Source organism: Leptosomus discolor, chromosome 19, assembly GCF_034619465.1.
Source record: "Leptosomus discolor isolate bLepDis1 chromosome 19, bLepDis1.hap2, whole genome shotgun sequence".
Classification (NCBI taxonomy): Eukaryota; Metazoa; Chordata; class Aves; order Leptosomiformes; family Leptosomidae; genus Leptosomus; species Leptosomus discolor.
The window spans coordinates 9,172,812-9,196,113 of NC_141409.1; the positions used below are offsets into that span (position 1 = coordinate 9,172,812).

General features: G+C 38.9%; 1 protein-coding gene across 2 annotated transcripts in view; it reads right to left on the reverse strand.

Annotated features, from left to right (window-relative positions):
- The window catches only part of MED27 (mediator complex subunit 27), a 92,663-nt gene that overhangs the window by 18,122 nt on the left and 51,239 nt on the right, over positions 1 to 23,302 (reverse strand). For both annotated transcript variants that reach the window (XM_009961766.2, XM_009961765.2), the window contains exon 4: positions 9,365 to 9,458. In XM_009961766.2, coding sequence (XP_009960068.1) covers positions 9,365 to 9,458 — 94 coding nt within the window. The remainder of the gene's footprint in view (positions 1 to 9,364; positions 9,459 to 23,302) is intronic.

A 23,302-nucleotide genomic window follows, 5' to 3' on the forward strand; every position in this document is an offset into this window, starting at 1 on the left:
AACCTCAGCAGATAAATCCACACCCAAAGAAATCAGTCAATATGCATCTTTATTGATTTGCTACATGTATTTTCTTTTTAACTCCTGCTAACGACTCCTGCTTACCACCTTGTTTCAACAGGAGTAACCCCAACCTAATGCTGACTAAGAGACTAACAGGTAAATCAACTCTGAAGTGCCAAGATGCTTTCCCCACCTCCCAAGGGGGAAGACAGAAAATCTGGCACAATGACTCCACCTCAAAGCTTGATGCAGGGACCATGCTGCTGGAAGAGGGTTAGGAGGGGAAATGGTGGTAGGAGTGGGATGATGATACAGGACTTTGCAGAACAGTTACCCAAACTACTCTAAATGCTGCTTATTACATCACCATACAGCAGGACAGGGTTACAAACCCTGAAAAGAACGGATGACAATTCTTTGGCACAGGACACGGAGAAAGCGACTCTAGGAGAGAAGAGTCTGAACAACAGGTAAGAACAAGTTGACAGCAAGAGAAAGGACAGGGAAATGAGAAGGGGGGGGGGAAGAGTCAATGACAGACTTCAAGAAGACAGGCTACTGGGCATGACTTTGCAAGAATATGAAGAGAAAAAGCAGGTCAGAAGAACTGGTAAATTTTTGAAGAAAAATGTCACAGGCTGAAGTAGGGTAACTTGCATCAAGGCCTGAGTGACGCACACACCCTGAAGAGCTTTTTCTGGTTCCTACCTCCTTACAACAGATTGGGATTTTTCTGAACATGTATGGAACTGCCTAGTGTTCTCAGGCAACCGTATTATGATATTGGGTACTGCAAATTTGAGCCTAAACGTAGGATCTTGCTGGGATACTCTGTAATAAGACCTGGTTGGTCTGCAAATAAAGTAAACTGGCAGAGTTAATTCAGCACCTACCACTGTATCAACTAAGCTAAATACAAAATCATGACCCAGAGGTGCCTTGATCTATAATGCTGATCATCCAGTGGAATCAGAAAAACAGTTTTGCTGTAACTGCCCAGATGAGGAAATGGAGTCCCTTCGAAAAAAGTTGTCAGCACATTTAGGGTTAACAGTTTTTATTTATTTTTCTACCTCAGTAACACTGGCACTTTGCTAGGATATAGGTCTATGGAGGGAACTGACTCGTATAACTTCACACTAAGCATCACCCATACACAGTAAGATTAAAAGGAAGAAAAGAAGAAATTGTAAATAAAAAGAAAAGAAATCTTCTTAATGGAAGAGCAAAAAGGCTGCCCTACAAACACCCAGAAGCAGCTTCATGTATAATATTTTTCTCTCTCCACTGCCTTCACACACTTTAGGAGATGCTCACTTCTTTCCTCTTCCCTTACGTTCTGCATTCATGATACCTCACATTGCTGCCAGGTAGAAAAAAAATTGGATTAAGTTGATCTGAAGCCTGCGTGGGATGTTCCTGAAAATCCTCAGAGTGAACAGTGAAGATAACAAGCTGAAAAATCCCATGTTTGGCACTCCACCTTGCTTCAACATACTTATTGCTGGCCTCAAACCTCCCCAGAAGATTTACCTGCACAAATGCTTTCAAAACACTTCTGCATGAGCTCATTGCCTTTTCCCAGGTCATCTGTTTTCATACCCTTCCAATGATTTACTCCACACTTTCAGAATCTACCACAGCTACCCAGACCCCAGCTATCATCCATCACACAATACTGAACGGTCAAATTCTGCAGACTGGTCCGGGACAGTAGCCTTGAATGTTGAACAAGGAAGGTTACAGTCTTCCACACGTGCAAAGAGCCGTGTAAACCCATCCTTCGATAGGTACCTAAGACTGCGAGCTCTCCGAGGAAGGCACTACTGTTGCAATCTCAACTCAGACAATGGTTTGTGCAAGGGGCTCCTCTCTGGGAGTAGGGGCATCGTGGTGATACAAATAAATGATAGAACACATTGCAACTTTGGCTGGGTTAGTGCTAGGTTGTCTGAATTAGCTCATGCAGTGCCCTGGCACGGAAATAGAAACCTTTCCTATTTTGTGCCACTGTTGTTTTGACGTGGGATTCCTGTAGGTTTTATACTGGCTCGAAGAGAGATCGGGTCTCACAGATGATTTTTGTAGGACTGTATCATTAAATCTGACAGAAGCAGAAGTTTTGTAAAACTACGCGTAGCTCAGAGAAATTACAGTTCATCATTTTAACAACATTGAAAGAATGAGGCTAGTAGTACAAAGAATGAACAACAGCCTGTCACTAGACTGGAGGATGCCTAGATTTGGAAGCCAAAAGTATGCTCCACAGCTATTTTCAGGGTAAAGCACATTCCGTATTGTACACAATAAATGGGATACCCTTTATTTTTCCCCTCTAATAATCAAGACTCGTAACTGTTTTCAGGACTTAATGTTTTTGTTCACCTCAACCATATTTTACAAATCATGTTTTCCAGCAAACCATTTTCTTTCAATGCCTGCTCGACTTAGCGAACTGGAATCTATGTTCAGAAAAGATCTATGTACAGAATATAATTTACACCTATAGTCATACAACTGTGTCCCTACAGATCACCTGAAAGAAGGTAATAAAAAACTAATGGCTCTGGTAAATCAGTAATTTGATAGTTCTACTCTGAGCTCCACTAGTGCAGGTCTCTCCTTGAGGTCAAGACTCACCCAGACGGTCCCTATTTAATGGGCACTGAAATGTCCCTGCATTTCCACAGATATCAACTGAAAGAAACTTCTGTCATTATACAGAAAAGATACCCTTCAATCGTGACAAAAAGGCAACCATTTCCTTTCTAAGCCAACTCTTCCTATTAAATTTCAACTTCTTCTGTCGATATCCTGTTAAGACAGCACTTGGCTTTTTAATATTTTGCCTGAAGGATATATGCCAACTCGTCCTTGATGTAGAAAATTTTAATTCAAATCAATACATGTACAAGGTCACTTTAAAATTCAATTAATATGAATGAAAAAATATGCCCCACAGTTCTGTAGGCTGAAAATGGAACAGTTGCAAGTTAAATACTTCTGTAGCTTCTGTTTTGGTCTGTGTAATAACAATGTACTTCTAACTTCCTTTTAACTAAAGTAGACTAAATTCAGTCAGTTAAGTTATTCATAAATCCCTTGCTTCCTAAAATGGCAAGCTCCAGAAGAAGACAGGACAGGCAGCTGATTGAAATCTGCAGTATTATGCAGCTTTTCTGACAAAGATATATAAAATAAAAATCCTCCTGAAATATCCCAGTTTTAAAAATATTTTGTCTATCACCAAGATAATTCTCAAAGAGCATATGACAGACACTGTATGCCAAGAAAGGGGGAGGGGAAAACAGAATAATCAGTGAGAATGGCTTAGATAATTTCTTGTAAGATTGCTAAAAAGTTCCCATTTAACATCATTTATGAATGGACAAGAAATAAGGACCTCTCCAAATAAGTCGGAATCAGGGTCAAAATGAATCTACTAAATGAAAAGGATCAAAATTAATTTACCATGCCAGAATTCTGCCTGGAGAAAATAGCTTGAAATCCCCCCCCCTTTAACTTGCCTCCTCACTGAAACTGACACCTCATGAAAAGCCCTTTTATAAACAATTTTAAAAAATGCATTAACAAACATTCTTTCTTCAGATTTATTTAAAATTTGATACTAGGAAAATGTATGCTGACAACACCAAGCTCCAACACTTTGCAAAAAAATCCCAAAGCTGCAGATTTCCTCTCAGCTTCCCAGGGAATTTGCTGCTGATTTGAGCTGCAGATGCTCTGCAATGCAGAGCTAAAAGAAAGAAAATATTATTTTCAGTTAACATGGGCACCTCCCTGCTTGTACAAAAAGGAGCAGAAGCCTGTACACATTTTTCATTCACTTTAGAAAACAAAAAGGCAACATCAAACCAGAGATGTAAGCCAGCTGTGCCTATTTCCAGCGAGAGGCCAGACACCTGCTCCTTGCCATATAGCCAGCCATAAGCTTGTCCTCCCACTTGTGTATCTATCAGTACAACGCCTGGAAAACTTATTTATATATTCTGAAAAATAAGGGTTTATATTAAAAATAAAGTTAAAAAACCAAACAACATCACCAAGAATTTCAGCTAGTTATTTTTTTTTTCCTATGTCTCATCTGCTGCTGGTATGAACGCTGCGCTTTCCCTCACATGCTCATTACTCTTTAATAATACCTATTTGTAAATAGCAAGATAAGATGCAATTAAGCCATTAGAGTCTAAACAAACAAACATACTAATTAGGTTCCTTACAAGGATTTTTTTTTTCATATGGAAAGGCTGGAATTTACCTTTCATTAGTCTAACCTAATTGCAATAGTGCATGATAAAGAGTCAACGTAAATGAAGGATTTTAAGTGATTTTGCCATTTAAGGATGAGCTGGTGATCCTCTCCCTCAGTAACATGGATATTCTCTTAAAAAGCCAAACAAATTGGTGCAGGACATTGTTCAAAGGTTAACACACAAATTTTGCCAGTGGCCAGTCACACTCACGGAAGGGTCACGCTAGTCCAGGGTTACCACAGATGATGAAATGGATTCTGTTTCCTTTTTTGCGTTCTAAATTATAGCACACCAGGAATTTTATGGGGATGAAAACCGTATCTGATCTTGCAGAATATAAACCTATGGGAATATCAACCCAGGCTCGTGAACCTTTGGGACTGGACAGCAACCCTGGGGCACAGGAACCCTGTGGAGGGAGCAAAGCTGAGGAAATTTCTCAGAGGTCTTTCTCTACTTTTTCTACTCTTGTTCACTTTCCCATCAAAAGACTCTTCCTCGTCTTCCTCATTCTTACAGTAGACAAGCAGAAAATAATTTACAATTTACTTGCCATCCCTTGCTCCAATACTTCATTGATTCAAGACATTCTTCCTCCATATACACGACCTCAAATTCTGGCTTAATGCTTTTTAAATGCTGGTTCTCAATCTTAAGAGACAAACTGTGAAGCCATTGCAGTCACAATAGTCCCACTACGAGCTCAGAAGTGATTCCTCAAGATCCAGCTCGCACAAGAGATCATTAAACATCCCAGTAGTTCCGTCAAACACGAAAACCTGGCTAGTGTCTCCGAGAGAGTAAATCCCTAAATGAATATTCATCCTACGTGCCTAAAATTGGGTGCCTAAGCCACCAAACGTGATCATCAAATCTATATACCTACCATGAACCCGCCTATCTTTATCCAGTGCCTACTGCACACAAGTTTTCTAATGAACCACCACACTGGTAAGGAGGAACTCCTACACTGCTAAGCACGTTGAAAATAACAGCATTAAATTGTTTCCGATCAAGTATGACAGCAATACCGATTTCAAATCACTTAGCAAATTTCCCCCCCATCTCCCAGTTCTTTGACATCAGGGTCTCCTGAACAGTTTCATGGCCTTTCTTAACGGGCAAAGAATAAATTTCAGAATCCATTTTTCCAACAGAAAATAATAACAATTTTATGCAAAACACTGATAAACAAAAATGAGACACAAGAAATTATTCCGTTTCACTGAACAGATGTCTGCCTATTTGCAATTAATACAGCCCACTTCCATACAATCAGCCTGTTTAAAATGCTTGGAACAAGACTTGAAAGTTCAGATGCAAATGTGTCTGATTCTATGGAGAATGAATAAAATTGCATAAAAACATATTTCATATTTCTATGTGAGAGATCTATTAAAAATCTAGGCATCAGTATAAGTTTATAAAATTAATTTATCATCAAAAATTTGTAAGATAACATGAAAAATCATGATTTCTGCCATGAGCTTTGGTTGGCAGAAACAAGTCAATTTTTCAAATTCAAGTTAGTTATACATATTGTTATGCTTTAGAAACAGCTCAAATTACAGAAGACCACTCAATTATCTGTAAAAATATTTACCCAGTGTTTGTACTTCTATAGTAGTGCTTTTACGTAGCTCTACAAACACCGGGGACAGAAATGATCTTAAAGACAAACTAAACACCAGGAAAAAGTTTCTACACCTGACCATAGGACAAGGTACATGACCCTAAGGAAGTCAGTTGTCAAACAGAAAAGTGGGGCTAATGTTTACTGCTTTGTAAACTATTTCTGATACGAATGAATGAATTACACACAGGAATTGTTTCACACTGAAAAAATACACTCTGAATATCGATAATGGAAACAATCATATGTGTGTGAAACCATCATATCACGTTATCAAATTATTTTATTAGAAAAAATAACATATATCTAGGAATACAACTAATCATTCAGAAAAACACCCCCAAAAATCTAGGTATTTTTCATTAAATAAAAATCAGTTCATGTTTTCTTAACATACAAGATGAGTTTTATGTATTTACAATTCCTGGCATTTGACCAACAAAATCTCACAAAAACCTTAAGGAGTCCGCAGTTCCCTCTGCTGCTGCTGGTAATTAATTTTGCATAACACTGTCATTAAAGCTGATACAATTCTATGTTTAGTCTTTTTTTATGCATAGTGCGATTAAAAGATTAATTGAAAAATCACTAGTGAAGATTGGGATTAAACAGCACCTTGAAATGCCATGATAAACTGCTTTTAAAATCAGTTGAGGATTTCGCACAGCTCTGAAAGGTTTCAATTATTTATGTGTTTGGTCTGTGTAGCGTAAATCCAGACTAATGAGGTACAATTGCTGTGTACAAATCTAAAGCATAAAACCTCATTGTCTGGAGGAAGCGGTAACCTCAAAGGACTAGGAGGTAGCAACCTTTCCAGACGCAGCGCTCATGCTCTCAGGAATAGTTTATTTTTCTTTTTGCTTAAAGTTCTCAGCTGATGTGAAAGCTGCATCCTGGTTAGGAAGAACCCAGCCTAACACAAAGGTTACTTGCCAGAAGAGTTAGACCAGCAGGTTCACACGGCTTATAATTATTCCTCCTGAAACACCAGCTGAAGCATAGACCATGGAAGTCGCACCTCCACAGCCGGGGACATAAATTGATTTCCATGTGCACATGAAGTTGTACAGTCTGGGGCTGAAACTTTCTGTATTAGGTCTTTTTTTCCTAAAGAGGGTTTATTTGGCAAAGTCTCCAGCTATTCTAAAGTTTCAAAGAATCTCACAGACACTCCTCTCCCCTTCTTCCCCATCTCCTTTCAATTGTTTGCACATTCTTAAAATATGTGTGCTGCTTCCCAGTGCCTTTGAAGAGGAATACATGTTTTTTTTCTGTAAATGGAACGGTTGTGTTTAAAGATGTTTTAATATAACAACTAGGCCTCTGCATCAAAAGACCTTCATAAGCAACGGCAGGTATGATACGTACAGTCCAAGAATGAAAATGGTTGAGGTTATACAAATAGATAATTAACTCTGGACAAACAGTATGGTTGTAAAATGTTTTTCAATAAAAAAAGCTTCATTGGAATCCTTTGTTACTGTGGTAAACCACGCTGCTGCAAGGGAGCAACTCCAAACCTAACCTGGGATCAGTTCAGAGTGAGAAATCGCAAGTGCTGAAGAACCCTCCCTTCTTCTGGGGGAGGTGCTCTTCACACTGCCCATCCTGCAGCACCTTTCGCTGAATGATTTGTGGCTGGAAACAGCAAAAGCTTTTGTAGCAGCCAGGGCCAGATGGAAAGTGCCATATTGGCAACATCAACTGAGACAGATGGGAAAAAGGGAAAACCTGCCTAAAAGAAAAAATGATAAACCCATCACACAATCACATACAAAAATACTTGAAAAACAATCTTTTTGATCTCTGATCCAAGGAAAATATGCATACCACTGGTTCAATACAGGCCTGCTATCTTGTAGCAACAATAATGTCCTTGATGTAGGGAGCAACGGCAACATGGAATTCATGAAATTACTACCCCTTGTAAAAGGGGCTTCTTTTCCAGTTATCAGCCTTCCACCCTACCTTACCCCTTATCAGTCACATCCAAGATAATTTACCTAATTTCCTAACTGTGCCTGAATCTTGAAAAACACCATCTATTTTCTGACCTCAAAAAGCCATGAGAAATGGAAGGTACTTACTATACACAAGGAGGAGCTCTAAGAGAATGGAAAGGGCTTCAAAGTAAAGAAGTAAAATCAGAAGTTTTTCTATAGCAAAATAATTAAATATAAAGTCAGCTTAGGAGGAAATGCAAAAGCTTCCAAGACTTATAGCTTCTTAAGACCGCACTGATGAATTCAATTCTTTTCTGGAATATATTGTTCCACTTGGTGAATCCAACAATTGCAGATTAAATGTTTTAAAGCCAGCTGTTTATTTTAACCTCTGACTCAGTTAATCTCTTGCAAATTTGGGGCTGTTCAAAGAAAGTTAATAATAGGATGTTAGACAGCTGACTAATTAAACCTAAACATAATCACAGCTATACTTACTATAGAGAAATTAAAAGAACCTTTGAAAAATACAGGCAAAAATCTAACCATAATAGTGTTTTAAAGTCAAGAGTCTAAAACTAATCTAAAATCTATGAAGCGATCCTAGTGTTGACTTACACTGACTCAACAATTTTGTTTTGACAAAATATCTGATTTTCAGATTCATTTTACCATTTGCTTGGAAACAAGAAATATCCTCACACGTATGCTCCACCTAAGCCTTTTGTAACAGCCTATGCGAGAAAGCAAAAAACAAGAGGAAATGCCATGAGAAATCTGAGATGGAAGAGACTGATCGGGTCTCAGTTCTTCACCCATGTATACAGTATATTTTCTAGCTTCATTTAAAATTCTGCCTTTCAATCTACTACAGGAAAATCAGCATCCAGCTGCCACGCCACAGACTCCACTTCCATGTTGCTGCCTTAGAGTAAAAGCTTTAAAGACTGCTCTTGCCATAACACAACAGCTGCCCGTGAAAACCGATGTGAACAATAGGTTCTTCTGGAATGAAATCTTGCTTGGTCAGGCAGAAATAAGTCGAATACATTGGACTTGTTTACCTCTAACCCAGCCTTTACTGCTCATTTATTTCAAAGGCAAATTCTTGACTTCATCATATAACAGAAATTCACTGACCCAAGAACAATTTGAACAAATTTAAATCATACTGGTTTCCTCCTCCTTTTCTGCCTCCTACCACTCTCCTCCTCCTTAATTATCATGATTAAGGCTCACTCATTGCCAAGACTGACGAAAAACACAGTGAATATTTGAGTTTGCACTCATATTTCTACCATCACATTTAACAATAAAAAGTAATAGACTTTTGTTTAAAGGTGAAATTCTTTTTATCACTCATTTGCCTAAAAGCAAGAAAGATCTGACATTGCTGTGATAAATGAAGAACAGTATGTTTCTGGAAAAAAAGAGATATTTTTAATAACCTGCATTTTAGGATCAGTAATTAAGAAACCCATCTCAAGGGATTAAATGATACAACTTACCAGAAGCATTGCAGAGGTTCCATTTGGCCGGGACAGCTGGATAGACATTTCAGGGAACATCCTATCAATCCGATTGATCACATCATCCACGTATCTACCAAACAGACCAAACCAACAGAATTAACACACATGCTTTTTGTCACAGACTCCGATTGCTACTCCTTTTTAACAGTGTCCACAGGACTTTCTTGGATTAATTTCTCTTCGATACCTGCATATTCTTCAAAAATGCACTGAAGCGTAATTCAAAAAGTTATTGATAAGAGGAAACAAACCAAAGCCCCATGTAAGTTGCTTTGGAAATCAATTACCCTGCCCTTAAAAACATGTTCTCACTCAATTTTTAGTCCAAATCTGTCATCCTCAGACTCCTGCCACTGTATTTCTATGCTTTCCCCTCAACAGGTCAAAGGACACTTTATCAGATTCTCTTCCAGCATAGGAGTTCACAGGACAGGACCTCCTTACTCTCCCTTTGATAAACTAAATAGAGAGAGGTTTTAAAAAAATCTTCAGACTATTCTTAGGGGTTTGGCTAATTTTTTTTTTCCTGAATCATGCTAATTTCATAGAATCATAGCATACCAGGTTGGACGGGACTTCAAGGATCATCTAGTACAACCTTTCTTGGCAAAAACATGGCCTAAGCAAGACGGCCCAGCATCTGGTCCAGTTGAATCTTAACAGTGTCTTAAAAAACACCTTAAAAGTTACTTCATGCATTGGTGACTCTGAAATTGCCTGGTACATTCCAGGGGTTTCTCTGGGGTGACCAAACACAGAGGTAAAACAATGTCCTTGCTGCTGGGTACAAACCCTCTGCGTACGCAGGCCAAAGCGAGCCAGCATCCAGTAGTCTTGGTTCCCTGGTATCATATTAAGACCCAACACCCATTAACAGTGTAAACGTCCTTTCAGAGACCTAGTTTTGCAGCACACATTGCCCCATCCCATGGGCATGTCTCACATCCTTCAGCCACTCCTCTGGACACATTAAAATGCACAGCATTGACTGCAGCAGAGTTTACGCAGCAGCCTGTGTCGTCTGTGCACTGATCTGTCCTCCGGCGCTACTTCCAGTTCTCCTGAAGCACGCAGAAGGAGGGAGGGGCACTACTGCCTTGTTAGCACATGCAGCTACAAACTCTACAGGTTGATCAGATCCATGAATGGATTTATTGATAAAACTGTTTCCATGCTAGCCCACATATGTGCTTCAAAAAAAATATTAGAAAAATTGGTTGCCCCAGTCAGATTAACAGTAATACGGAAAAATCTAATTATTTCCCTTTAACCTGCTTAAGTGAGGCAAAAAATGTTGAATTCTGATTCTTCCGAGTTATTCAGTTCTAATATTAGCTAGCTAAAAAAAAATCCCCAAAACACAATGAGGTGCTATGCTCCAATTGCTATTTTGCAAGGGATTAAAAATCACCAGAAAAAATTAAAATAAAATCAAGAAAGCTACACTTACACAGCTGGTAAAGTCAGCCTCTTTTTGAAAGTAACAAAAAAAATCGAATTAATTATGACAATTTCGCATAAAAATCTTAATCTGCACTTCCTGTGCAGAAAAAAAAAGATTCCCCATTCACTTGAATGACTCATTAACAGCTCGCTTGCTGATAAGCAAAGTCAAAACATCCATAAGCCAAGAACTTCCTTAGCACGGTGAAAGAGGACACGCGTAAGACAGTGCTTCAGGATGAGTAAGCTACACATCGACAGCATGCACCTAACTAATTTTAAACATTACTGAATCCCATACTTTTTTTATACAGCATAAGAGTTTACACAGTTTTATAAATGCAAGTACTCCAGACACCGCAAATAAATTCAGCTGTTGCTGGTGTGTGAATAAACAGGCACCGAGCGACTCCGTGTTTCTTGATTAGTGTGTGGTTAGGAACACGTCTTACAGCCTTGCACACTACAATTATTGCATAACTTAAGTTTCGTAATTTTCCAAGCTTTGGCTAGTAAAAAGTTAAAAGCAAACAAAATATGAAGTTGCATAAAACAAGACACTGACGCAGTCTACAGGCATTAAGGAAGGAAAATTTAAGTAATTTTAAATCATGTAAACAACAGTTGGACTTGGGCATTTAATCTGCTTAGGCCCTCCTGAAAAATCCCAGCAGACATGTACATTTATCCTTTGAAAATGTGATCCAGGCTGGCTGGAGGTAATCAATTCTTCAACTTTTTCTTAGATACGATTATTTTTTATACGTAAAACTTGTCTTGACCACACGCCTTAAAACCTGACTCAAACCCAACCATCGCCTTGTACCACCTGAGCAGTGTAAGGCAGAGCAGGGAATTCACCAGGAGCTTGTGAAGAATCTTCCCTTTAAATGAAGTCACACATCAGCAAAACAGAAACCTTCTGATTTGTATTAACCAGCTGCTGAAAGAACTTAAAGATGAGTTACTAAAATACTTCAGGCTTAGAACCCTGTTAATTTTGTACCACTCTTCACACGTCAATTGACAAAAAAAAGAAAATTAAACCCCCACACTTAAGGAAATACAGTGTTTTCCTCTGGCAAGGCTCAGCAACTCTATCTACACAGGCAGGCTTTTCCTTCCCAGTCAAGAGGATGTCAGAGAAAATCCAACACCAATACAATAAAAGAGCACTGATGTACTTATCACTGTTTTGCCCCCTTTGCCTTTTTTCAAGTAGACATCAGGGTTTCCTGAGGACTCATCAGAACAGAAGGATTCTTCAAAGACGCATATATAATTACTAAATTAGCCTGACTACATGGCGGCCTCAAATATAAAATGACAAACAACCTAATCTAAGGCAAAATTCTTCTGTAGACATGCCCTTCAGAGAGGACATCTGGTAAAACATCTTGCGACGGGATGGATATGATAAATCAGATGCAGCAAAGTAATGTAAAAGTGTAACTGGTGATGACTTCAGAGAAAACTGAAGAACATATGATAAAGACAAGATAAAGTGCACTCCTGAGGCTGTCTGGAAAGAGGGTCAGAGAAAAAGCTGCCGTCTGGAACTTATTTTGCAGAACTGAAATACACTAATTTAGTGTCAAAATAAGCAAGAGTCACAATTTACACATCTCTGCCCAATGAGTTTTAGCTCAAAAATACGATAGTTCCTATGTTACAGAACCTCTTACACAGTCCCAGAAAAGTGTAGCACTTAAGGATAGAGAAGAGTCTAATTTTACTTTGCCAATAAGCACTTTAACTTTTAACGTACCTACCACGGCTCAGTTTTCTCCTACTTACAAAAGGTGCTGGTGGTTGGAAGGAGCATTTACAAACCCAGAAGAAATAACGCAAAGCAGGGAAAAGGCAATGGAAATAGATTTGCTTAAACATTTGGCATATCTTAGTCTTAAGACACAATCTTTTGATAGGAGCTTCTCCTCTTGTCCTAGAACAGGCATTGTTCCACCTATCGAGGGCTGAATAGAGTGTCTAGACAAACTCCCTCCCGCTAGCTTCCCTATCACGCGAAGGATGCTCAAATATGTCTAAAGACAGACCGCAAATGACTGCAAAAATCATACCCAGTAATCCCCATATTCAATTACAGCACAGTATGTAAACTCTTTATAGACAAAATTTCACTGTACTTATTCTTCTAGGTCTCAAAAGACAATACATTAACACCTTATAATTGCAACACCCTATGTTAGTCCCACTCTATTCAAAAAGCTTCAAGTAACTTCATCAATACCTGCGTCCTAATCCAGATCCGTACGCATCCTATTCAAAGGAACAACAGACTCTGCCAACAGGACTTCCGATCATTACATCCTATCAAATACTAAAGCAATTTTGCTAATGTAATTTTACTGGTCAGAGGGCGGATTTTTAAACAAGCTTTAATAGCAGGTTTGTACCAACTTCCCTCTCCCATTTTTTCTCCTCTTTCTGTCCTTCATGATACAGATTCACCATTTTTAAGGAGGTTTTAAAATTATATTTTTGACAGAAAATCTTTATTTTAAAAATGGTCATAGTATCGTTCAGGGGTACGCATCTGAATGTGCAACAGAAGCAGCCAGTAAGATCAGACCTGACATCAGATGCTCTCCAGGGCTGTCAACACCATAAATTGTTATTTTCGTTTTAATGTGGAGTACTTTGTTACTACAAACATGCTATATTAATACTGCAAAAGTCAAAACACAACAATCTACTTCATGAACATTAGCAAAGACTAAAATTAATTTGAAATGTTACACTCTAAATGTAGTCTTGTTATGAACATGTAGAAAAATCAACACTAGAATAAAGCAACAGAGATAATTCTTTGAAAATCTCTGTCTGCCATTTTGCCAATAAGCATACACATAAATCCTTTAGTCTGTGTTAGAGGAACAATGCCTGGAACAGACAGAAGACACTTTTGAAGCCAGTTAGAAAATACTGTTTTACAGGGGACTAATTAGCTATGCAAAATGCTAAATGAGAAGTTTCATACTAAAACATCAGGTTGACAAGGTAGAAATAATTCAGGAACCAGTTTTGTAGATAAATGGCCTTGTAACATCTCTTTGATTCACATAAAGGGCCCCCAAAAGACAGTAATATAGAAAAGTAATTCATTATAAATGCCTTTCAATTCCACACTGGACAGATGGCTCAGTTCTCTAAAGTGACCTCTTTTTTTTTTTATTTATTTTTACTGGATTAGATCCAGCAATCCAGCGTTAGTGTGATGTTTAACAGCTTAGACAAGATTTAAATAGCACTTATCCCACACAGTGTTTAACTTGCATGCTGTTCATTTTTTCCACTCAATACAACAATTTAAAGATTAGAATTGTAGGTATTAATAATAATTTTCTGAGGAGGTCTTTCAGAAAAAAAGAAAGTTTTGCTAAATGATGATCTTAGGGAGACAGAGAAATTCACATTTGCAATATAAAAGAGCATAATCTGTCCTGTACGCCCAGTGGAAAACACCACATAACAGATGAAGAGAAACTCCATGATTCTGTTGAATCTGGATTCATGATATTCTGGACAACAATAAGGGAAACTCTCCACACATTCTCTCACTTACTAGCACGGTATTTACTTGCTCCCAGATTAATTTTCTTTTTTGGCTTTCAGTTACTATTTTCAACACAGCTAACAATTTCTCTTCTCATGTCTGGTATTTCAGAAGCATGGGCTGGCCCTGCAGACTCTTGCTGCCATATGTAGCGTTCGCTAATGAAGGCATTGGTGCAAAGAGTTTGTCTGCACTCTACCGAGACCTGTGGAACAGCTATTTTCTGCAGAACCAGACTCCATGTATTATTTAAAGCTTTTAGCACTGGCATAGTGCTAAATTTATAGATTTTTTTATACAGAGACTAAATAGTTTTCAGCCAACCTGATTAGGGAAATATTATATTTTAAAACATACAAGGTAGTCACAGTTCTAGTGTGATTTTTAATCAATGAATTAAAGTTTTAATTTGATTCAGCTACCTGCTGAGCCAGTCTCTGCAGGTAGCAAATTCAAGTTGATAGAAGGCTTTTCAGAAGCATCAATTAACAACAGTTATTAAAACAGTGACCTCTGCCAGCTTTTGTGAGATGACACTTCCTGCTTGGATAGGCAATGAAGAGTGTGAAAAGAAATTCAACAACTCTCACGCTGAGAAAGCGACTTCAAGTCTCAAGACTAAATTAGACAGCTGGCACAATCTGTGACATCTGTACATCAATCCTGGAAGTCTCTGCCTCTTTCTCCACATTCCACAGGTTTCGTTGCAGGTTTTTTTATTGTTAATTCAGGCTCTTGCTCTTTTCTTCTGCAGAACCTCTATAAAAATGCTCTTGTTTCCTGGCTCCTGTGGCAAAATCACTTGCTTGTTTTGACCAACTTCTCCTCCAGCTAGAAGCTTCCTTGCCAGGCTGTCTTCTCTAACAGTTGTTAGCACTGTCCTCTTGTCCTTTCTGAACAAACTGCTTCAGCAGTTTCCTCTCTCTTCTCAATTTCCAAGTTTCTGTTGGTGGAAGACTCCAGCCAGGCTCCTCGTGGCTCGTCTTGTTTCCTTCTCATCTGCGCACTAACTCGGTCTCTGCTACTCCTTCGATGCCTCTGTTCCTGCTGTGCAATCTTTATTCGTTACAAAGGAAAAACGTCACCGCTTTCAAATACCTAACAGACTTCTAACTACCATGAGCTAAGTTGGGAGCAGAAGGGGCAACCCACAGTCTCTCGTGTTATACACAGTTCTTCAATCTTGGGGCTACAACGTACGATCAACACAAGGGAGTTTCAGCACTGGAGTGTCTCGGTAATAGGAATCCACAGCTGTGGGAAGCAGCAAGCCAGAAGCGTGGACTGTAAGGAATGAGTTTGCTAAGATAGCTTGCACAAAGGTCCTAAGGAACAAATTTGCTAAGATTCATGCCCAACCCCACCCCACCCTGCAGAGGTGAAGTGAGACAACACACATCTGAAAGATTCAACTCCAAACCTGAAAGAAGGCATTTATTCTTGCAAGTCAGCTTGTTTTCAACTTTGCTGTGGATGTTATTTTGGTCATAGAGGAATTACTTTTTATTATTGAGCGGATGCAAAAGAATAAGTTATGTGCCTAAATAGTCTAGAAGTGTTTACATATAAACACAGGGTGGTCTGCTTCAAAAGCATATGCACATATAGCTGTATCAAACACTTAACCATCTGCACTTCTCACTCACAAAAGGCCAAACCTGGTACAGCACTTAAGGATGCATGTGAAGTCGTTTGGACAGTTCTCTAGAAGGCAAAACAGAGTGTTTAAGGGTTGGATTTACAAAGACATTTAGAAACTTGAGGCTGTGATTCAACAATTTTCAGTCTTCAGCACCAATAGTGACATAAGGCACTGACACATCCCCTCCCGCACGCTGCAGCATCCAGCCCCCTCAACTGTGCTGTGCTGGAAAAGCTGGATCACACAACTGATCTGGCTTTAAGAAAAAAAAAAAGGAAGAAAAATGTATTAGCTTAAATCAGTTTCATGATTCAGCTGCCTGTGTGGCTGCACACACCGTGTGCCAGCACAATTCCTGCTGGGACCATGCATGGGACCATGCATCGTGGGTCAGGAATACTGTACACCAGGGACATTCTACTACAACAATTAAACACTGGATTTTGGTAAAATGTGTTACTTATACTGTAATGTTCATACTACAAACACAATTCTGAGTTCTTCAGTGCTACTGTGAATCCACTGATAAGCGACGTGGTATAAACCTGCAAGGAATGTTCTCAAAGGTACAAGCTGACACGATGCTACGAATGCACGCGGGCTCTCATGCTGACTGCTTATGAAACACAAACCTGCCCCTGAATCAAACAGTGTCCAGACATCTGCACATTTACGTTAAATATGAACACCCCTCTAACGCACTCTGAAAACACACGTTATCAGTGCACAGCTTGTTTTTTAAGGCAGAGCAAAAAGACATCTGTTCACAATATCAAATTCCAGTGCACCGCCTTAAAAAGTGTAACTTTAATAATGAAAACTTCAAGTTACAAATAGAGACCTTGCAGTCAAATTTCCATAGATATGATACTGTTGAAATAGCTTTTTTGTACTATGTGGAACGCTCTTCAAAATGCCTTTAATTCACAGCAGTAATCAAGAGAGGAATATGGATATTAGAATGTGTGAAAGCTGGTAACAAAACAAGCACGCATCTACTTTACAGTCATCAACAGGATCTTGTCTGAGCCTGTTACTAGTCTGTGCTTTATGGAAAACATTAACTCCTTTATACATACCTCGAGAGGAAAAACAGCCCTCCCCAACTCTGCAGCATCGGTAGTAATAGAATTTCAGAAGCAATACTTCACAGCACATACATAATGTTTATATTTCCACTTCTTCATGAAGCTAGATGTTGCTCCACAACCCAACAATAAATGCTAACAACAGGAATTTTCAGGGGCCTGGATGAGAATTAGAATTATTACATCAGTGTTTATCTACAAAGATGGTTCTTGAATTATTCCTAACTTCTCAAACAATTTGTGCCCCACCTGTTAGCCTAAATTTGCACACGCACATACATGTTTGCATACAGTAAAGCTGTGCCAAAAGTCCTCAGGAGAAATTCAAGCCATGAGATCCAGCCGACCTTAAAAAAAAATTAAAACCAAAATAATATTTGCACAAACTGCACACCGTTCTCCCCCCGCAGGGTCTCAGAGATGGATAATCCCCACCCGCCCCACCACCTGTGCTCAGCAGAGTTCAGCTGAGGTTGCCTGGGCCCGCACTCTCAGGTGGAACCACCTCTGCTGCACTCACTAGTCAATCATGCAGCGAGGGAGAGAGGATTAAACTGTGACACGCTGATGTTCAGTAAACACCAGACGGTGCTTTGACAAAGGCCTCAAAGTAACACATCAAGTTCAGCCCTGCTTCTAGAAATGGTGACGGGCTGGGCTGGTTTTCAGCCCACCTGCCCAGCCAGATTCCCAAAGTAAACGGGGCTCCCTGCAGATGGGAAAGGTCCCATTGGGTGGACTGACCGCCTGACAGGATCCTGACACTGCGCATCACGCCACACTGTCACTCCTGAAGTCAGCCTTCTAAAGCTAGAATTCCGTGTTTTATAACATGTTACTTTCAGCTCTGCTATTGAAGAATTATTTCAATAGCAAAGTCTTCTCACTTTCTTCCTTTGTGCTTTATTTCTCCCTCAACACCGCAGAAATTACAGTACTTGCCTCCTTTTATGAAAAGCAACAGATGATGTATGATACCTATTATGTATTCTACACCTATCAAAAGCAGCGAGATTTCACCTTTGGGTAGAGAGACTGATGAATAGGAAACATTTGATGTTGTGCACACTTAGACCTTTTTATACACTATGCCTGACCATACGACAAGCACTGCTGGAAGGAGGAGATCTTAGTGATCATTTATGTTAGGCACATCAAGTCCCAGAACTTAGTGAAGACCACACAAATTCCAGAGGAGGGGAGGAAGGGAGGATTAAGGATATAACCCTCTGGAGAACAGCTAAAATATCAAAACAGGAGAGCAGAGCATTTCATAAGACAGGTTTTGTTTGTAACAGTTAAGTTACCAAAGCCCTGACATTTTCTGCTTTAATAAAGTGTCCCGTACTTAAATCACACTCTGACGGTTTGCAAGCAGCATCATGGGGTTTTAAAACACTCTTTAAATTCACAATGGCTCAGCACTTTAAAAACCTGTCTCACCGGTTTTTATCCTTTACGTTTCTTTTAACTTCAGCTAAAGCCACAATAGCTTATTGTCTCTGCCATGTCAGCATCTAATGCAGGCACTGGCATGCGTGCCAGAACTTCAGCCTTCATTATTTAATGCATGTCGGGTGTGCTGTGTTGTACAGTTATTGACGCTATCATATCTAATGTTTCATGATCTGTTAGCAGCTACTGGGATGAAGATACCCAACTTGTATGCAAAATGGTTTCATTGCGACGGATCCAAGCTAAGATGTAGTGCTCTATTACCTTAGAATCTCCACCAAAATCTTACTGTATTTTGCAAGCAGATTTCTAAATCTTGTAACCATGCTAACATCTGAGTATACTTAGATAACAACAGAAGTGCCTGAAGGAGCAAATTAGGCAAGAGGAAGAGCACAACCAAAAAAAACCCCATCACAGACATTAAGGCATTAAAAATATGTCCTGTGTAATTTCATCCAAGTCCTCACAGTGATGTATCATTATATTTCTAATTTCTTCCTTTAAAATTATGTTATTGTTATAGAACAAGATGTTGGAATACACAGGACTAGCAAGTAAAGACTCAACTTTTAGGCCTCACCAATACAATTCAAGCAGCAACTCAAAAAAAGCATCCACTTCAAGATCTAATGCTTTATTAAAATTACAAATGATGGTAAAAACAGACAAGTCTTAACAGCACTAGTTCTAAGGGTACTTAAGATACTTGATAACAGCCTTTAAGGACATTTAAGATCAATCTGTTCTTCTGTAATTAAGAGGGAAGTAAAGGTGAAGGAAAAAAAACCCAGAAAAGATGAGATACTGTAACAAACGATGGCTTGTACAGCCCAGTGCAATTTATTACACAAACTTTCACCAAATACCCATTTCAACTTTTGCGATTACCTACTTCAAACTTACTCGAGGGAATGTCATTATTAGTTCTGTTTTTTTTCTCTTCAGGATTATGCTCTGATGAAGTATTTCGATCTGCCCGTGATACTACAGAGATAAAAATCTACCTTAAAACTCAGAGGTTTATCAAAAGACTCTTTCAAGGCCATCTTTACACTCCAGTACAAAACCTGCATGTAACAAGTACAATGCAGCACTTATAAATTCAAAACTCACCCAGTACAAACATTTTGGAGAGATAAGCCCTTCAAAATACTATTTTCTGAAAAATACACTTTCATCACTTCTTCCTCCAACAAGACAAGCTGTTCCTTAGGTTGGGATTTTTTATAGGGCTTCCACTGCAAGTCAAGGTGGGGAAGGATGGCTAATTCCTTCAAGCAAACTCTCTGAAAAATATTCTCTCTTTAAACAATACAGTTGGTTAAAGGAAGGGGCTTCTCATGGCAGTTACTCTTGGGCTTGCCAAACACAGTCCAGACTCCTCAGCAAAGCGACCGCAGAAATTCACCATGCCTTTTTGGCCATTTTCCCACTCTTGTAATCAGGTTCCATCTCATTTGTTACTTCCCCTAGCACACAAGGATCAGCGTGCAACACAGTGGAGATCAGACAGGCTTTATGTTCACTGTGGCTTTTTAAACACTGGAGTCTCTGCTTTGCCTGTGTTCCTCCACTGTGCAAACAGGCAGAGCAGAGTTTAAAGTACTTCACAGGGCTGAAACCTGGACTAAAGCCAAAGAAGTACCACTCTGAACAAGTATCGTTCTGTTCATAAGTATATTCTTGTACCTGCACCACTTTGTTACATGCAGAGCTTCCCTAAAAAATAAACCAGCTCCTATGCCAAATACATCTATAGCAGACCAACCCCTTTAGAACTCCTGTGTCTGGTGCTATCAGGGAGAAAAGCTCAGCCTATTAAAAAATAATACAATTCTGTTTATTTAAGTATACTAACAGAGAAAACTGCCTAAGTGAAAAACAAGGAATGAAGATCTCCTTAGGTAAATACAAACATGATTATTAACACTGCCTGGCTTTGTCCTAGATACGTTTCCCTAATTCTGAGCATCCACTTCATGAATATTGAGCTTAAAACTTGTAAAAAGCCAGTTCTTTAAAGAATGTCAAGTTGGTTACCCAAAGTAAAGAAGTTCCAAATTGTCAGATAAATTCTAATAGTCACAGTACCTAATTTAAAAAAAAAAAAGAAAAAAATAAGACTGCCCTCTAATGTGAATGAGAGGCAGGAAATAATCCACCACCGGATGGGGCTGTACATGGTCGCACACGAGAAGTCGGACTATGCCGAATAGCATCTCCAAAGTTCTGCTACAGAAGGGACAATAAAGGATTTCTTGCAGACTCTAAAGGCAATACCAGCCTGATCAACGTTTTCTAATCAGCCAAAGTGTCTCGCCTGTCTGTCAATGACAGGGTCTGTCAGCAGGGGGTGGTTTATTATTCTAATAAGATGCTTCAATAAAGAGAGGGTCAGCTATGAATCACTACCATGAGAAGATTTAATCAGATTTCTAAACTGACTAAAGACATTCCCTGCACAGAGACAAAATTTTAAATATGAATAATAGCGTCTTTTAAGACAAGGTTACTTTTGGTGGGTTTTTTTCTTGTTTTATTTTAAAGTTACTGTTCATATTATTCCTTTTCTTGAGATGGCTCTTTACATTACACAGATACACTGTTCAAGCTTAAAGGTTTTTGTGAAAAAGAGTTCAATAATTTTTTAATTAAAAACTCTGTAGGCAAATCTTCTTAAGTATTTCACCCAACAGAGAGCTCTGTATTTTCCTAGGAAAAGGTCTGATGATAGCATAAACCAAAAAACCATACCCAATTAAAAAAACAAGCAAACAAACAAAATCTCTGCTTCATCACAGAACAAAAGCCATGGCATAGTTTGATAACAAACACGTGTACAATACATACCAATGTATTACTGTAGTATGGTGTTTCAATTAAAAACATACTGTACAAAGAAGAGAATGGGACTTGGCTAAACTAAGACATATAGCTGCAAACTATCTGTATCAGCAGACAGAACTTTCATTAAGAGTAACCTTATATCAAAGATTATTTTCTAAAAGCAACCAGAGGAAAGTTGAAGTCAATCATGAGGGCCAGGTCTATTACAGCTATTTCGATCATTAGGAAACCATTATCTCAAATTCATGCTGCTACCAGGATACAGGTTCACCCAGTAACATGACAGCAAATTATATGATTAATTAGCTAACATGTAGCTACTGAGAGTCAACCAGTTGAAGCTGATGCCCTACAGAAACAGATAAAATATTACCAAATGGTATCTATCACCTCAAAAGATTGTCCTGCAGTTATATTTCCAAACATCAGTGAATCTGCAGATGTTTCAAGGGAGCTCTTCATTCACACACACTTTGCATTCACTACTCACTGCATTGATGTGCACTTCTGTACTTAAATTTTGTTTAACCATTTACTTTTTCTTCATTTTTTGCATAATTGCAATCATCAAGTTTTCTGCAGGTTCAAAACACAAACACAAAATACACTTGCATTGATTTAATGTCAGACACGTTCTTAATAGCACTTCATAGGTATTTTTTAAAAAAGACGACAAAAATATTGGCCACTGAATGTATTGTATAACTATTTGGCAAAAGACACAATGAGACAAATGTTGCACAACATCCCTGAACAGGAAGCATGAGGATGGGAAAGCAGAAAAAGAAAGCTTGACTGAAAACAAAATCAAATGTAGTTACAGTTACATCCTCAGCTGCACTGCCGAGAGGTTCCCTGCTTTGACTCTTTCTGCAACCCATCCCTTTGAAATGAAAACAGACGTCTTTGTAAGCTGCAACCAGTGAGAAGTCAGTAACAGCAAAAGACAGAAAATATGGGCAAACAAAACAAAGGGCTCATTTCACTCTTTTCAAGGGCTTAAAAAAACCCCAAACCCCAAACCCTAAAACATCAGCTTAAATGCGTGTGTGTACGCACATTTCCCAGTATCACAGGGCAGTCAAGGAGCACCTTCCATCCTCGCGTGCCACACTGCATCAGTGCTACCTGACGCATCCCAAGAGGCTCTACGCTCAAATCAGAGCTGAACTTTTCTCAATATATCCTCTCCTTCACACTCAGGAGATGGAAATGAACTACTTATTTAGGATCTGAAAGCAAAGGCAGTCAACTATATGGACAGACCTTATGTAAGAGAGAAAACATCTTTCTTGAAATTCTTTGAAACAACCAACCAGAAACAAGTTAAATAAGGAAATATTTGGAACAATCTGAAAACTAAGGACCATCCAACAACCAGGTTCTCTGTGTAGCTTGTTTACACCAGCATTTTAAGATGTACGGACAGGCACCTCAGCAGAAGGCACCTGAGAGTTTTGCAAAATGCAGATCTTTAAGATCCAGTATATACTGACACTTTATCAGAGCAATCAATAGCAAAAGCAAACAGTGGTTCACTTGGTAAGAGCTTGCTGGTGGAGGATGATGCCTAAAACACAATAAAAATTAAGTGGCTTAAATACATACAAGCATAGAAACGGATGATTCAATCACAGTACTGCAGACAGATGCAAAAGTAAACAGCAGGAGAGAAAGAAGGATATTACACCACTCAGGCTTCAATATCAGAATTTCTATCCCCATCGACAACTTAATAAAAACCAGAGGGAAGACAGCAATTGTGGAACAACAAAAAGAAATTAGGAGCAGCAGATAATATTTTAGCTGTACTAGCAAAAATTATAATTGATTTTCTGTCTGTGGTGTTAAAGTTGCTA